The sequence below is a fragment of the Epinephelus fuscoguttatus genome, linkage group LG11 (assembly GCF_011397635.1).
Source record: "Epinephelus fuscoguttatus linkage group LG11, E.fuscoguttatus.final_Chr_v1".
Classification (NCBI taxonomy): Eukaryota; Metazoa; Chordata; class Actinopteri; order Perciformes; family Serranidae; genus Epinephelus; species Epinephelus fuscoguttatus.
The window spans coordinates 18,472,382-18,490,496 of NC_064762.1; the positions used below are offsets into that span (position 1 = coordinate 18,472,382).

Genomic DNA, 18,115 nt, shown 5'->3' on the forward strand with positions numbered 1-18,115 from the left:
CTCTAAAGTTACATTAGTCTTTCTGATTAGGATGGATGCAAAAACATGACCACACCTCAGAGCCAGTCCCAGTGGGAATATGGTATATGCCTGTGTGTATACTAAATGTGTGGTTAGATTGCTGACAAGGCATATTATGGGAGAGACCTACAAATAGACTATAGTACCATTTATTATCTGGACAATCATTTACCCTTTCTTTACATAAATATTAGTTGTTTATGAGGTTAAATTTTTGTCTGAGTGCTAATAACTTGTTCTTGTTTCCAACCCCCACCCTCATATTTCTTTCTTCCTTCCTGTTAGGGTGTGAGCGGAGCTCTGGCAGTGTTAATGAAAGATGCCATCAAACCCACGTTAATGCAGACCCTCGAGGTGAGACTTGCACATAACCCCACTTAAATAGTCATTATCCTGCTCAACTGAGCATCTCATGGTGAATATCTTGTAGAATAAATAAGTTGGCAGTTCACAGGGACAATGGGAGTCTGCACTAGGCACTGCTGTCAGAGAAAAGGAAGACAGAGAAAGAGTGCTCCATGGAGAGCTTTTTAAGAAAGGATGATAGATTGACCTTTCCCTCCCATGGCTCTTTATCTTAATAGCAGTTTAGCAGTGTGTGCAGAGGACAGGTGGAGCTCTCAGGGGCAACCCCATCCAGATTCATACTGTCCTGAGGAAATAGTTCAATTTGTCGACTATAACTCTGTCTCTCAAAACATCTGGCTTTTATTTAGCTTTTGAGACATTTCTAAAAGATGACTGGACATGTGAGCACACAGGCTAATAAACAATTCTTGCATGTGCACTAACACATATATATTCTTAAATTTATACATATACTGTCAGTGACCTCACGCTGTCACTGTGCCTGTGGAAAAAGCCCAGCCCTTGGGGTGATAGATGGAGAAATTGAGAGGAGTGGAGTGTGGAGGTTTAAAGGGTAACAAACCAGACATCTAGTATTGATCCTCTCTGCTACAGCAAAAACCCCCCTTAAAAAAAGTACCAAGTTAATAAAAGACTGGCCCATTATAGGTCCAGTGTGTAGGATTTAGGGGCATCTATTGGCAGGAATGGTATAAAATATTCTTAACTGTATTTTTATTAGTTTATAATCACCTGAAAATAAGAATCATTGTTACCTGAGAAAGAGCCATTCACATTAGTAGATGGTCATCTTCCAGCGGGCTGTCATGTTATTTCTGCAGTAGCCAAGAACAGACAAACACAACACTGGCTATAGATAGGGCCACTCGCGTTCTCAACCAACATAGTTCTCCTACATACTTGGCACACAAGTTTCAGTTCTGTAGCCTCTCTGCTAGATGCTACTAAATCCTACACATTAGACCTTTAACCAACTAACCCCTCCACTAAAGCAGAGGTCTTCAGTGCTTTTGGGCCCCTTTTCAGCCAAGGACCCTTTAGCTGAAAGAGAGGCGGAGCAGGGACCCCCTACTCCCTAAATTATATAAAATGGAGTTGCATATTAAATTGGCCGTATGGAGATTGTCAGGCAGAGGGCGATATCAGCCTCAGGCCGCAGTCCTGACCTGTATTTGCTTCTCAGGTAGGTGAGGGAGGAAACCCCACTTTTGCAAAGTTGTTGGAAAAGTCAAAATTGTCGTGGATTCATGTAAATGTGTTTTCAGAAAATTTTTAATTTTTGAAAACAAACAAAATATAATAATATTTATTTATTTATAATAATATTTATAAACAAAATTTAAAAAAAAAAAAAAAAGATCAACAGTAATTTAGTGATCCCCCTGCAGTAACTCTGAGGACCCCCCAGGGTTTGCGGACCCATGTTGAAGACCCTGGCACTAATGGGTGAGAATGTTAACTTTAAAATCATCACTTTATCCTGAAGCTGGTATCAATCACTTCTTGCACTCACTGTAGCAGTAGGCATTAAAAAACCATGGCTGGAGGCTTTATGTTTTCGGGATGTCCATCCAGCTGTCCCTGTCTCGTGAACGCGATATCTGAGGAACGCCTTAAGGGAATTTCTTCAAATTTGGCTTGGACTCACAGATGAACTGACCAGAGTTTTGTGGTCAAAGGTCACTATGACCTCACAAAACACATTTTTGGCCATACCTCAGTAATTCATACACTGATTATGACAACAACTCTCACAAATGTCTAATAGGATACAATGATGAAGCAATGACATTTTATATCCAAAAGGTCAAAGGTCAGCTTCACAGTGACACCATAATTTATACTCAACGTCATAACTCAGTAAGAGACGGGGTGACATTTGGTCAGATACTGAATTGGTGACTCTAATCTTGGGTGTCCACTTTGAAACTGTGCTGATGTGTGGGACCATCCCTGTTGTAGAATTTGTAGCTTCTTTGCAGCATCATATTTGAAGCATCTACTGTCCTAACTACATATGGGTCTGGACAGACATGGTTGTAAACTATAACTTCACCAGTTAGTGGAGGCACACAAGCGCGAAGTGGTAATTCTAATAATCTTTGAAATGACACTTTTCTCCTTGAACAGCAAGGCTGCATTTCTTATCTGGTCATTCTGGTGTCTGGGCAGTATGTTGGAGTCTGTACATCCAGGCGAAGGCGTCTGGTTTATCTTGTTAGCTCTTTGTTGGTTTTGAACAGAAAGCTTGGTTACATGGCTCTTGGGTGGGGAAAATAAACACAGTACGGGTGCTTTCAAGGGTGTAGAGGGGGTGGAGTGTTGCACACAGCAGAGATTTGGTTACTCTGTTTTTTTGTAGGAAGCATTGCGGTTCTGTTGTGTGAAACCGTTTCCTGTGTGGGTTTCCTGTGATTCTGGTCAGGGAACTGGTATCGTGACCGACGGGGCTGAAGAGCTCCATGAGAAATTTCCATCCAGCTTGACAGTCCGTGCCCTTTCATGCCCTCTTCGCTTGGGATTGTTTGTGTTGAATACAGACACACACATGAGAATAGAGTTGGCATATGGAAGCTGGGGTGTTTGTGTGTGTTACAGCATACGTTTCTGTGTTGTTTCAGATGGGGTTTGGAGGAGACATAGCACATGACGAAAAGGGATAGTTTTTTAACCCACTCCCTGTGTACGTGTCTATTAAGCAGACCTCAGTCAGTCTCCACATTTTTCAAACATCCTGTCTACGTGGCGTTTCACTGAACAGACCGCATGCATCTTTCCTGGGGAGAGGCTGTAGACTACAGCGTATACAGTCAGACCTGTGACACCATCCTCTCAAGGTTGAATTCTTCTGCTGGCTGAAAATCTAGGCTGGGAAGATTTTAATAGTGTAGCGCTGGTCTGCAGCTGGTGTAGTGGACAGTGCAAGAGATGCGCAAGAGGAGGAAACAGTGACATGATCTCCACCTTCCTGTTTTTCCCTAGTCTCCATAATCCTCTTGTTCACCAGTTTAAGAGGTGACACAATTGGCTTTTCATTGATTTCCACTGTCATCGCCCTGTTGTGGCTTATTTATTGCCTGATTGAGCCCTGTCTCTCATGTACGAATGTGGAAAGTGGAAAGTGGGTCAAGTTAAAGTTCAGGAGTTGCAAACACACACCTGGAAATCCACGTAATATATGACGTGTGTTGACTTTCCATTAGAATCAAGGAAGGAACATGTTACAGAATGGATAAAAATAATAAAATGAGTTTTTTGTCTTTATACTGTGTCCCCTTTTTCCTCTTATCTGCCTCTCTTTTCCATGCATACCCTTCTTCTCTTCATGCAGCTATATGCTGCTGTAATCTGTACTTTACATAGACAAATAGACAGTGTTTGTCAGAGCCTTGTTAAATGGCTGATTTACTCCTCCGAGGGGAGGCTGTTTATGCAGGCAGAGGGAGAGGTATGCAAACAAAAGCTTAGAAAATCATGCAAGTCCTTCCCATCCTTCCTCTTTCCTCCCTCTCAAGGAATTCACATGCAGTGTAACAATGGGTCAGTTTGCTTTTCCCAGTTTTCTTCTTGACCAGCTTTGTCAGTAATTTCCCTTTTTAAGGTCTGTCTCGAGTGCAACGGAAGGATTGTGATCTTGAGCAGTAGACCTTTTCTCAGCAACTTTATTCTTTGATGCCCTGCTTTGTCTAAGCTGGATGCACACAGTGAAATATCTTTGAATGACAGTGCCTGAGCCCACAAACGTTTCAGGACAGGTCTACAACTTGTAAGCTGACAGTAATTGTGAGTTTTAACTAGTAGTAGCAGAGCATCACCCCAGTTGAGAAGACAATACCATCAGGTGCAATTGTAAAAAAATCAATGTGAGATTTATTCTCTTTGTCAAACACATTCCCGTAGCCTGAGTGTCAGACTGAAGCTCCCAGAACCTTCAGTCTGACATGGCTTCCATTGAAGACGATTTACAAGGGGGAGGGAATTTGATTTTTCCCTAACCAATCAGCAGAGATCAACGACTCACCCAGAATCTGACGTCATTAGTATCCATGCCTCGGGGGTGCCGAAAACAAGCGAGCATTGCCCGTTTAAAATGTCTCCGTTGTCGTGCACGCCCAGCTGCATCGCCGTTAAATCCAGTTTAGCAGCTTCCTTAATTTGGTCCTCCATTAACGCAAGTAGTGGCGAAATACCTCCATAGTATCGTTAATGTGGTCTGTAGGATCTGTAGCGGTCACCATTGTTGCTATCCTCACCAGTTACCCACCGGCGTACAGCTTGACATCAGCGTGGCGCTGATTGGCTAATCGCTAGACCCCCGCGTTAACTGGTCTGTCCATCGTTTGGACGAGATAAATCGCAAATTCATTGAAGTATGCCAGACCAGAGATGCAAGCCTACTCAGATGAGTGGGCGGGGTCTATGGTCTGGAACCAGGCTAACATTCCCGCATAGTTTTACAGGTTTTTTTTTGGACAGTATTTTTACTATGCTTTTTAACACTCAATGGCCACAAGAACTAAACTCTGACTTATATCCAAGGTACACTCTTACGTTAATGTGGTGTACATAGTATATAGCTTTATTATTATAGAGCATGGGATACTTTCACCCCTTCAGACCTCTAAAAATCCTGTGAATAACATTTTGAGAGCGAAAATCACTTTTTTACTACTCGTGTGCTCCTCTGTAATATAAGATTAGATGTAGAAATGGCTACATTTTCAGGGTTCACAATCAAAAAAAGTTTGGTGTTTAGTGAAGAGGAAATCATTTAATATTTTAAATTCTCATCACCTAATGGGTAAGACGGTCACTAGGCCAGTTTAAAACTATTTTTTTAAAGGATATTCCTTGAAATTTTGGAAATTTTGTCCATGAAAATGTGTGGAACTCTGTATGAAGATCTTGGGAATTCTACCCATGTTGTTTAATTTATTTGAAGATGTAAGTCGCTGGGGGGGCTGGAGCCTATCCCAGCTAACACTAGGGGAGAGGCAGGGTATACTCTGGACAGGTTGCCAGACTATCACAGGGCTAACACATAGAGCCAGCCGAACACAGGTATGTGATGGGTCAGAGGAGAAATGAGCCGTTCACGGCCCACAAACCTCACCGCACTTTAGGGACTGTTCTTTACTTATGAAGGGACTTGTCAGGGGAGGAGGGGGGCTGGTTGATTCTTATTTTATTTATTTATTTTATTTTGATCCCCCCTATGTTCATCACTCATTGATGCTGTTTTTGAAGTATGAATAAGTCAATAAGTAATTTATTCCATTGAAATATCATTGATGTAGCCTATAATAGAAAAGTGATTTATCTTTTTATAAATGACAAAACGCACATCTGCCTCATTTTCGCTGTGGTATCGTGATACTACTCAGAACCATGATATTTTCATTGGTATCGTACAGTGGGATCCAATTTTGGTACCATGACAACACTAATCTGGAGGGGGTTCATCTGCAAAAACTAATGAAAAACTAAACAACGATATTCGGTACTCGGTATTCGGTCAAGTAATATTATTCGGCTTCGGCTTCGGCCACAAATTTTCATTTCGGTGCATCCCTAATTTTGAGTCACCAATTAACCTGCATGTCTTTGGACTGTGAGAAGAAGTGGGAGTACATGCACGCTCCTCACAGCGGGGCTCCCCCACCCTGGGGTTTGAAGCCCCCACCCTGGAATGAACCAGGTACCCTAACTACTGAGAAATAAACATTCAAACTGTTAGGTCTGAGAGTCAAAGCTCTACTTTTAAAAATGAGACCTTTCACATTTATTTGATCCATTCATACTGAGCAATCAGTGTGTTTATCACATGTGCTGCATTTTGCACTTCCTCACTGAAAGTAGTTGTACTGGCCTGAGCGCCTGCCAGAGGCAGTAACTTTAACTTGAAGTGCTCTTTTAGTTTGTGTGTGTGTCCAGCCTTTAGGGAGTTATCCAAATCAGCAGGTGAAGGAAGCCTGGCCCACAGTCAGGCTGACATGCCAGTTGAGTACCTCTTAACTCGTGCCTACTGTTTAGACAAACATTGTCCCAGCCAAAGTGCATCCACACTTCAATATTTATTTATGTTTTTGAAAGATGTTGAATCTACTAAGAAAGAACTGCTAAGTCCTTATTTAAACGTGGTCGGGTGGGTTGCTGTGGGTTACACTGTTTTCTCAACTCCTCCTGCATGTTTGTGTGCCCCTCTAATTGTTGCAGGGTACGCCAGTGTTTGTCCATGCTGGGCCCTTTGCCAACATTGCCCATGGCAACTCCTCGGTGCTGGCAGACAAGCTGGCTTTGAAGTTGGTTGGACGGGACGGCTTTGTGGGTAAGAACCCACAGCTCACACATACAGATCACACACACTCAAGCTAAAGCAGATGCACAACCACAAAACCTTTTGGGTTGACGGACAAGATGGTAACTGTCAAGTTTAGGAGCCCCAGATGTGGAGGAATTTAGGGCCTTAGCTTCTTTAGCAGGGAAGATTAAGCTATAATTTACAATGTAGTCCAGTTGTGAACTTCAGCTTACTCCCCTGCTGCTGTAACCTTTGGCCTACATTCTGCCTAGTTCTGGTTCTGGCTCTGTTCTTACCCCTCTGGTTGACTAGTGCTGCTCTGGTGTCTTGCTGCTACGTAACTTTCTAGGAAACTGGTGGAAAGATTGCGTAAAAAACACACACTAGAGAAAGGAAGGAAGCTGACTGATAATCTTAAGAGCCCTTGGAATGCTTTAGAGTAAACCACACTAATCCCTTCAACGTCAAAGCATACTTGAGTATTTCCATTTTTATCTGTCTATCTATCCCGCTGCTCGCTTTCTGTCCTCATTTACTTTGGCTGCAGAAGTATGTTTGGAATGCGTGTGTGTGTGTGTGTGTGTGTGTGTGTGTGTGTGTGTGTGTTGTTGTTTGTCGGGTGAATTTGATGCACATACAAATCTTGTCAAAGCATGTATTTATGTGTGTGAGGCAAGTGTTTTTTTCATTGAGAGCAATAACGGGTAAAAAGAGAAGGGTGACTATTTGGGCACCACAACATTTACTCAAGCTGTCATCTGTGAGCTGGGCAAATGTGTAGGCAGCGTGAGCGGAGAGTTGGGTTTCACAACACTGGAGCCGAGAAGCGGGTGGCTTGTATGTATTTTATACCTCCACCTCTACACCCCACTCGTTTTCCATCTGTCTGTCTCGTTCCCTCCCTTCCCCGTCTGTGTGTTTGTTACCTGACACTCAGGTATGCCAGGAACTCGACCTCCCTCCTTTTCCTCCCTCTGCAGCTGGGATGCATGTACCCCCTCTCCCCTGCTCCCTCCCTCTCAGGCTCTTTTCTCTGATGTTACAAACTTTGCTTTCTTTAAACTGGCACCACTGAAAGGAATAATAACGTAACACTAAAGTTAAGAAAATTAATATTTCTGCGCATGCAGTCTGGAACAACATGTCAGCTCTTTATTAAATCTAGTTTTATCTCCAAGTGACAGGATAATTGTGATTTATTACAGCTTGGGTCTCATTTTCATAGTTTTGGTTATGAAAACAATGTACACCCAAAGTAATTGCTAAGATCTTGAAATATGATGACAACAAAGTCTGACAGGATGTATCTAGATTATCTAAGCCACTTATTTTGGAAGTTAAACGAAAACTGCACTTAAAATGTCAGTAGTAATCCCTATAGACTGTATGAAATAATGGAAGTGGCTACCATGACATCACCCATTGATTTGTGGACTGCTGTTTGAAGCCTAGTTTTCGGTATTTTGGCCTTAGATGTCTTGTTTTTTTGGAGCCAGAAGTGACCATATTGGACGAGAGGGTGTAGCTGTGGAGGAGTGAGAGGTGGATCTGACTGTGGCGACCCCTCGCACACAGGCTGGCTCTCAAGCTGCCTAACCGTTAATCATACATAACGTAAAGCCTTAATAAAATGTATATGGGAAAGTCATATAAAAATTCACTCCCCATATAGTTGTCATGAATGGGGATATTTTGGTTTTAGCTATAGAGGCCAAAACCAGTTTTTGTACCAGGCTGTGAACATGTTTATTTCTGCTGTAAAGCATTGTAACGTGGGTGTTTATGGGGATTGACTCACTTCTGGAGCCAGCCTCAAGTGGCCCTTAAAGGAACTGCAGTCTTTGGCTATTCTACAGTGGCCTCATCTTCTTAGTGCCAGAGGTTGCTGCTTGGTAATCATAATTTGTCTTTAGGGCTAGGTATCATAAAAAATTACAATACCAGTACCAATAGAGAATGCAAAGTTGACGTTAAGTCATGTTAAATTTTTTGGACGGAGGTGCCATCTTGTGAGGTTCTCGCTCTGCTACCTGTGCCTGCTAAGATGGTTAAGCAACAGTATTTGGACAAACTAATCATGATAAACAAGATAGATCAATATGACTTGGCAGCTCAAGGCTCAGTGACAGACCCTGATGCACAACCTTACCCACAAACCAAGACTTTGTAAACTGTCTCATTTTTGGACTATGTACATACACTTAATTAATAGAGGTAACCGAGCACATACTTGAGAAGATAACGCCCTGGTCCCACGTGTCCCATCATGTGAATGGAAGCATTCACTTGTTGAAAATGCTAGTTTTGCTATATCAACTTTATATGGTGATAAAATGTCAATATTGTGTCTTGTTTCATCTTTACTCAAGTGCCCATAAAATCACCAAATGCAGGTTTAAAAGCTTTATGTTAAGTCAGTCTTATTTATACAGCCCAGTATCACAAGTCAAATTTCTCAAATTAATGAATCTTCCGACCAGAGAAAGGGAATTATTGGAATATTATTATTATAGGAAAGGACAGGAAAATGAAAAGATAATGGCTAAAAATACAAACATTGAAACCGAACTCACTGTAATAAACTGGAAATATTCTTTTAGACTTTGACACTGATATAGCCACACCACGGTGTCTTTAAGTAATATACAGTTCACTTTATTAATCTATGCAAGCTCCTTTTATGTGGCAGAGGAAATCCATGAACTTTCTGTGAACTGAGGTTTGGTGGGGGGGTGGGGAGTGTATGAACATACTCATGGTCATGCTTCATCATGTTCTGTATTACTGGGGGTTTTTTCAAGTCGCTTGGATTTAAAATGGAGAAATTCAGCTATTAGAGGGGTCTGCCGGGGGATGAGTTCCACATGCCAGATGTGAGGGATTCCTGTATCATTAACAGTCTGGAGTACTGAACGCAGATAACCCCCTGACACTGACTCGCTGTAAGATTTCCCACACTGCAGACTGAGCCTCCCAAAACTAAAGCAACAAATCATCTGGGTTTTTGGAGAAGTGGCCACTGAGAAATGATGATACATTCAGCATGCGAAGTATTTCAAGCTCTACACCCTGTGTGACACCACTCTTAAAAAACATTTCAATACTCATACAGTTCTTTCTTTAACTTGTCTTGAACTTACAAGTGATTTACTCTGATTCGTGTGGTAATTTAAGTAATGTAGTCAAAGTGCCTCACAGTTCTCCTTCCTAGATTTCTGTATAGACTGTGCATTCATGAACTGGTTAGTTAATCAAGATCACCATTTAATGTACAAACAAGTGCATAAATGTAGATGCAAATGCATATTTTATATCACAGCCCTCATATAGTGTGATAGTATGAATTTATAATGTAGCACTAAAATGATTAGTGGGTTTATCATTTAGCTGATTGATGATTTATAAACACCAACTTTTAAGATCAATTATTTGTTTACGATAAAGGCCAAGGTACACAGTACAGAAAATGGGCATTTCCAAATATAGAGACATTTCTTAGTTTTACAACCTCAAGTCCAAAAAACTTGGGATGCTGTGTAAAATTGAAATAAAAACCAAATCCTTTTTGATATACAGTGGGGGAAGAAAGTATTTAACATGTCACTATTTTTATTAAACATATTTCAAATGCAGCTGTTAACATGGAATTTAGACCAGACTTTGGTATTCACTCAATAAAACAACACAGATAAAGAAATCAGAACACTTCAGTCCATAAAAATATGCGAAATTGAGTGGAATGACACAGAAAACAAAGTACTGAAAAGGCTAATGGAAATTTATTAAATTTTTGGAGAAGCCTTTGTTTGCAATGCCATGTTCAAGACGCTTTCTGTATAAAGAAACTAATCTCTCACAGTGTTCAGGTGGGATTTAAATCTCACCTTTAAATCTTGAAGATTTTTTTGGGAAGCACTTGTAAATCTTCAAAAAGAAGTTTCACTTTCAAAACTTCAATAATTAGTGTCCTTAATTCCCAGATGCTTACTGAGTGCTGTCGAGAAGAAATGATGTATCACAGTGGTAAACATGCCTCGAACGTGTCGCAGAAATTCAGAAAGAGGGTAATTTACAAAAATTACTACAGTTTATCTCGTCTTTGTACTGTATTTAGTTGAATATAGTCATGCAAATCATTGCATTCTGTTTTTATTTATGTTTTACACAGTGCCCCAACTGTTTTGAAACTTAGGTTGTATATCATTGTAAACTAAATATCATTGGTTTTATGAAAATTGAAAGGCAACCGAATGACTGATAAACAAAAAAACACATCAGCTGATTTATCAATTATGAAAATAATCATTAGGTGCAGCCCAGTTACATACAACATGGCTCACTGGGGAAAACTCTCAACAGGAAGTAGATGGTTGTGTTGATCTAGCCCACTTTCCAGCCTTTTCTGTTCATGTTTTTATTGGCATGGGTGCTGATACCAGTGCTTTGACATGTAGTAACACCATCCAGCTCTCTTTTCTCTCACAGCAACATCAACCTCTTCTTCCCCTCATGCTCTCTGGGCAGTTCAAGGTTGTCACACAGAACAGGAAGCTTGCAAGTGTTTCCTCATGACATCCTCTGGGATCAATCTCGTGCCCACTGTGGTGTCATAGTGGAAGGCTTGTCGCACATGCTGTCATTACATATTCGCTGTCTTTGTCTCCATTCTTTTCCCTTCTATTATTCTTTGCCCTGCCTTGTTGTGCATGTGTGGTATGAATACTCTTGTGCTCAGTTTGCGGGAGATCCCACAATTTATGGGAGTATCCACAAATCCCGAACCTAGGAATGTGATTTTCATTGGAAGGCTGGTTCAGTATTCAGAGCCAAAGCTCTAGTGTGGCGCTAACAAGAAACACGACGCTCTGTCAGCGGTCTGTGGCCAAATAAAGTTGCATTCTTGTGCTCATCCCCGAGGCTTTATTTGTTGCTCTTTACTCAGAGAGGCTTTTTAAGATGGAAATGATGCAGCCAAGGCCCCCCAAACCACAATTTCTGCTTAACGTCAACATTTGTCATTTATATTCCCAGAAACTGTGAAGGCCCAGCAATAAAATTATGCTTCTTCTTCATGTCATTGTCCCCCACAGATTTTCTCGTCTCTGTAATTTTCTTCGGCTCCTTGTCTCTTTCTGTCTTCATGCCTCTCTTCTCACTCTCCCTTCCTTGCTATCTGTATTTTCTCTGTTGAAATAAATTCCACTTTCTCCATAATAAATGCAGAGAACCACACAGAGCAGAGTGATGCATTTCTTCATGGAGACACCTCTTTTCTCACTGAAGCCTTAGGGAGATGTGCTTGATAAAGTGTCATACACAAGAATTTAAAGCTACGGTGAATTACTCTTTCTTACCAAAAGCCTGGTATGTATATAATGCTCCTTTTATAACCAAACAATGCATGCTTTTTTCTTCTTTTCCCCCCTGACGTAATATATTTGTCATCCTAAAGGAAGTGACAGTTTAACTGCAGTCTGTGAAACAGTATTTACTGTATAGATAAAATCTTTGCACGCACACAAGCACGTAAAAAACATGCACATAATTGAATTTGTTTCCTGACATGCTCTCCTGTCACATTTCATTATTGTTCTTTTAACTGAATAAAATGTTAAGAGGGTAAGCTGATGGTCATGGTGTCCTATAGGCTGTGTTCACACATACATTATAACTGGTTTGGACTGCGCAGGGAATTCAGGGAAGATTGAGTAAAGTTTTGGCCTGCTCCCCAGTTACAGTGAGCAACTGATGCTCTGGTGGGATATAACTTAAAAACTAATAGATCTTTATTACAGTAATAAAATAGCTGTATCTGCAGTAAACCTTAGCTGTTAAATCAAACCACCCTTTCACCCTTAACCCTTGAGTCTTATGTAACTGTACTCTGACTCTACCTCTCTTTCTCTCTGTAGATATCCATGTTGATTTCGGTGCCATTTTATAACTTTGTTTTCTTCTGAAATGTGCCATGTATTCTGACTGAGCATTATTTTTTAGTGTTTGCACAGATAAACCTGGACATATTTTATTGGTCTTAAAGGGACAGTACAAAGCTCCAAAAAAATACATTTGAGAAACTCAACAGCAGTGTCTCTTTCCAGAAATCATGACCCAGACATTGACGATAAACCACAGACCTTGTTGTGAGTAGTTTCATTTCACTGTATTACCACGCAGAAGGAAGCATGCATCTACTGTTTTATTTTTACCGAACAACAGCCACCAACCCTATCACCACGTGGAAGGAAGCATGCATCTACTCATGGACGAGAGGCTTGTGCTCATGACAGCATGAGACGTTAACATTAATGACTTCCTCTTCAGTTGAGCAGTCAAGTTAACATGCTGAGTGGTGCTAGAGGAGCTAGCAGTAGATGCACGCTTCCTTCTAGGCTGGGATACAGTTGACAGGGGATTTCTGGAAAGAGACATTACCTTTGAGTCTTTCAAATGTATGTTTTTAGCACTTACAGCGCCATCTAAGATAGAGTGCCATCTAATGCCATTATATTTGAGAGAAGGCAGACATCTCTACAGCAGATATCTCCAACAATCAGCAGCTCACACCAGAATAATCTAGAGTGATAAATAGCACTACAGGTTAGAGGAAAATATGTGTTTTTGATAAGAGGGTGAACTGTCCCTTTAGATTATTGAACAGATTTTTTTTTTATTTTTATTTATTTATTTATTTATTTTTTTTTTTTTAGGCCTTACAAGCGTTCTTGTTGGCGTACATTGAAAGTGAAGGACTAAAACTAACACTTCAGTCATGGCTCTCATTATTTAATCATCATTTAAACAGTATTGCAGGAAGAAATGTTGAAGTTCCAGGCTATTAAGTCACACATTACATGGGCAGACAGGGGATAGCTGTGGCTCAGAGGTAGAGCGTGTCATCCGCCAGTTGGAAGACTCAGGGTTTGATCCCCAGCTCCTCCAGTCTGCATGTCAGTATCTTGCCCAAGTATCCTTGGGCAAGATACTGAACCCCAAATTGCTACCAATGTTCGGCAACTTGTATGGTAGCCTCAGCCACCAGTGTGTGAATGTGTGTGAATGGGTAAATGTGACTCATTTGTGTAAAAAGTGCTTTGAGTGGTCAGAAGACAAGAAAGGTGCTTTTGAAGTGCAGCTCATTTACCATTTACATCAATAGTCACATGGACAGATCAGTCTAAAGACATCTAGATGTCACATGGTGGTGTCATGTTGCATCTTCATGATAAACAAACCCCACCACAGTACACATGAGCTGATCTGGAGGTCCTTTTGATGGTGTATGTGCAGTTATTTTTCACCCTGTCCACAGTTCAAATGACAGTTTTCCCACCAAGCTAAATAGACAAATGAACAGAAAATACACCAGAAGTCATTAAAACCAGACTAAACAAGTAAGCGTGAAATCAACGTTAGTCTAACTCCAAAATTCTAGCTTTAGGCCCACTAGCAAGTGTTGTAGTACAATGGCCACACACATGCACATGCACACCCACCCACACACAATCGGTAACAGGAAACCTTATCTTAGCAAGGCCGTCATTCCAGGTGGACTATTTGCTTTGTTTGGAGCCTGTTCAAGAGGCCTGTGTGTTGGGCCGTCCATATCAGAGCTGTTCTGTCTCTTTGAGAGCCCTCACAGTGAACCCATTACTCAATGCAGTGTTGCTGTTTAGACAGAAACACGGTTAGACTCTTATTCCCATGATTCTTCAAAGATGTATGACTGACCTCAGATGTGTATTTAAGGTTGTTTTGAGAAAAAGAGGTATTAAACATTAAACAAAGAGGTAGAGAGGATAAACGTGATGAATGTAGACAGATGACCGGCTCAAGCAGGCCAGCCTGTTTAAGCTATCACCATGAATCGCACTACCTATTTCAGTTTCTCTTTGCAGTGCTGCTGCTGAAGTTGGATGGCGATTTGGCAGTTTTTATTTCTTCTCTTAAAGAGCGCAAAGAGGATGTTAAAAAAAAAAAAAAAAAAAAAAAACATTGCTTGATGACCAGAATTTTAAAATGCAGTCAATAGATGATTTTTAGACATATGAATGTTTAACTTCATGTTTGTCTCCTCCTCCACAGTGACAGAAGCTGGTTTTGGGGCAGATATCGGGATGGAGAAGTTCTTCAACATCAAATGTCGGGCTTCAGGGCTGAGGCCAAATGTGGTGGTGCTGGTTGCAACTGTACGAGCGTTGAAGATGCATGGCGGTGGCCCAAATGTAAGTTGCTGCTTTTCTCTCTCTACATAATGCTGCCTTAGAATATCATAAAGTGGTCCTGCAGCCTGGCACATACCCACACATTTTTTTCTGATGCTGTAGAATCAAACAATCAGTGGCATAATTATTTTCAGCAACCTAAACTGGAACGTGACACTGTCTAAATCACCCGACTTAATCAAACAAACAACAGATATATACATTGCACCCTACTAAGACACATCTCTAAGTTGCATGGAGATTTCAGTGCCATTTTATGGATTAAATTTTCCTCTGTGTGGTCAAATAAATGTACCACAAAAAACATGGTGGTTGTAATTTAGTGCTGAAGTGTGTAATTATTTGTTGTTTTTCTGTGTTTTCAGGTGTCGGCAGGTGCACCCCTTCCCAGAGAGTACATTGATGAGGTATGAGTCATAAACATATGCACACAAATGTACACAAAATGGCCCCTGTGACAAAAAGACAACAACAAAACAAAAACAACTTCCGATCCAGTTAAAATAATTGTGTGTGCCTCTTTTATTAGATTTGGTCATAAAGGTCAGGATGTTTCCAGGAAAATTGAAGCTATTTAAACTGATTGGCTGATGCGAGGTTCCAATTATAGGACAATCGTGCTCATTAATGTAACATTGTTTGGTGGTGTGCCGGTGTTGTGTTTTTGAGTGCACTGCCATGCCCTCGACAGTCCCAGGGCCTCTTACACCCCTGACCTTCTGTAAGGACGGGAACGATCAGGGCAATGTTTGCTGCACAGAGATGCCTTACTGCACACTAATACATTGGTGCAACACAGCTCTTACAATGTAAAATATCACCTATCAAATCCTTTATGCTGGGTTTGTTCTTTAGGCCATGCGTGTGCGACGTTAGCTAGGGAAAGTTTGGGAACTGAGCCATCGTTTGACACGTTCATAGAGTTTTGTGTGTGATGCAATAAAGGAAGTTTCAGATTGTACTCGGCCTATCTGCCTCAGCTGGGACATTTAATCCCCCGCCTATATGCGTAAATACTTCTCCCACTAACATCGTTAAGAGCACTTATTTGATTAACAACACAAATACAGCCTTTGCATGTGGTTTGCGGGTATGTGGGTCTCAGCAAAGTAGAGGTGGGATTCTATTGGTAAGTGTGTCTGTGTGCGTGCACGGATGCATGTTCATATCTGGCTAGAATGACAGGTCTTGCAGGCAGGTTCAGCTGAGTAAATAATGAAGCAGTATAAGTTAATTGTGTAGCCTGTAACGAGAACCAGAAGTACTGGGGAAAACAGAGCCATGGAAATGAATTTATGGGACCTGTATGGCCTTACTGCTCTGAGCCCGGGGCTGCACACACACACTCGCGCGCACACACACACAAACACACACACACACGATGCAAGATTGGATTACTCTGGTCAAACTTGGAGTAGCTGCACAAATATGCGATTAATTTGCTCTGGAGTAACTGGACTTCTGCACGTCGTAATATACAATGTGAGAATGATAAATGAATAACTGCACACAGCAGGATACTTCCAGTCTTATTCTATTAAGGTTTTCCATAGTAGGGGAGGTACTCGCTCCGAGCCATGATGTGAACATCCGGCCAGCAGTCGAGCCCAATATGTGCTTTGTTGGACAGCCAGCTGTAGTAGTTGGAGTTTATAGATGGTTTTTCAGTTTCAGTTGATGTAAAATAATAACTTTTCTGATCTTTTTGCTTTCTTTCTTGTTTCTCTTTCTCCTCTAGAATCTCAGTCTAGTTGCAGGTGGTTCCCATAGCAATCTTAGGAAGCAGATCCAAATAGCACACCTGTTTGGGGTACCAGTCGTGGTGGCTGTCAATGTCTTCAAGTAAGATGCATGCAGACACAGACATCCACAAAAACATGTTTATGCTTCAGTTTCTCTGTAAGGCCAATACTGAGAGACTAGTGCACTCTTTTATCACTCGTAGACTGGACTATTGTAATGCTCTCCTTTCTGGTCCACTGAAAAATGCCATTCATCAACTCCAATTACAAGATTTGGCTGTTTATGTATTGACCAGAACCTAAGGGTCCTGATACAGCAAGCTAACAGTTGGCCATCGGTCAATGTTGGGCCATCAGTGAGGGTCTGTTGTCCTAGTTTTTGCAGTGTGCCCTGCACCTTTGGCACTTGTCGGCCATTGTTGCCTGTTTTTCAGTGGATTCAGAATGTTGAATCGGTGTCAGAGGCGGCGGAGCCCGTCGGTGAATGAAATCATTTGATTGGCAGTTCAGGTCCATGCATGGAAAGAGAAACAGAAGTGGGGAAAGCAAACAAATGACTAGAGTCAAAGGGCACTTAGATGTGCCAATGGGATAGTCCACATGTTCCTTAGGCCCACAAAAGCATAGTTTTTGTTAGATCCATTTTGTCTCTATGCCATTTGTCTCCACCACTAAAATTTCTCTTTGTGATTCTTCAGGACTGACACCCAGGCAGAGATTGACCTTGTGTGTCAGATAGCAAAAGAGTGTGGAGCATCTGATGCTGTGCCGTGTAACCACTGGGCGCAGGGTGGCCAAGGTTCCTTAGAGCTGGCTCAGGCTGTGAATGAGGCTGCCAGCAAACCCAGCAACTTCCAGTTCCTGTACAACACAGAGGTGAGAGCAGAAACTTAAATTATGATCAATTGAGAAATGCGTTAAATGCTAAAGATCCCCTCTAGACATTTTTTTAGGACACCTGAGAATACTAATAATTTGTGTCTGATATGGATTTTAGTTAGTTAAATTACCCTCTTTAAATTCCATTTACTCATTTTCCCTCAAAGGAAAAGACAGAATCTCTGAATATGCAAATATTTTTGATTTTAAAAAGTTTAACTTCTAGACTCTCAGTGTATGTCTGTGGCCAGTGTGAAAATGCTGTCACTGCATATTGAACAGTGATTGGCTTCCAAACTGGTATTGATGTCACACATCCTGCTAGCGTGAAACTGAGATGTTCAGTAATAGATGAAAACAGTGTCAAACTCTGCACAGACATCACTCTGTGACCTTGCACTGAAAGACATGTCAGTCAGATTGATGCCTTTGTGTTATTGCTGTATGAAGGGCAGTATCCCATTCTCAGTGTTGGGTCCTGTAGGTTTGCAGTCAATAAGTATTTTTTTTTCTTTGGGACTTTTCCAGAGAACGTGGAGGTAAAAAACATCAGCTGCTTTAAATTAGTGACTTTGAGA

The 18,115-nt window shown here is 41.2% G+C and overlaps 1 protein-coding gene across 1 annotated transcript in view; it reads left to right on the plus strand.

Moving 5' to 3' along the window:
* Positions 1 to 18,115, plus strand: part of mthfd1l (methylenetetrahydrofolate dehydrogenase (NADP+ dependent) 1 like) — a 47,799-nt gene that overhangs the window by 18,441 nt on the left and 11,243 nt on the right. Inside the window, exons 19-24 of the mRNA XM_049590448.1 lie at positions 307 to 375; positions 6,607 to 6,718; positions 14,777 to 14,916; positions 15,282 to 15,323; positions 16,655 to 16,758; positions 17,357 to 17,534. Of these exons, the coding sequence (XP_049446405.1) occupies positions 307 to 375; positions 6,607 to 6,718; positions 14,777 to 14,916; positions 15,282 to 15,323; positions 16,655 to 16,758; positions 17,357 to 17,534 (645 nt within the window). The remainder of the gene's footprint in view (positions 1 to 306; positions 376 to 6,606; positions 6,719 to 14,776; positions 14,917 to 15,281; positions 15,324 to 16,654; positions 16,759 to 17,356; positions 17,535 to 18,115) is intronic.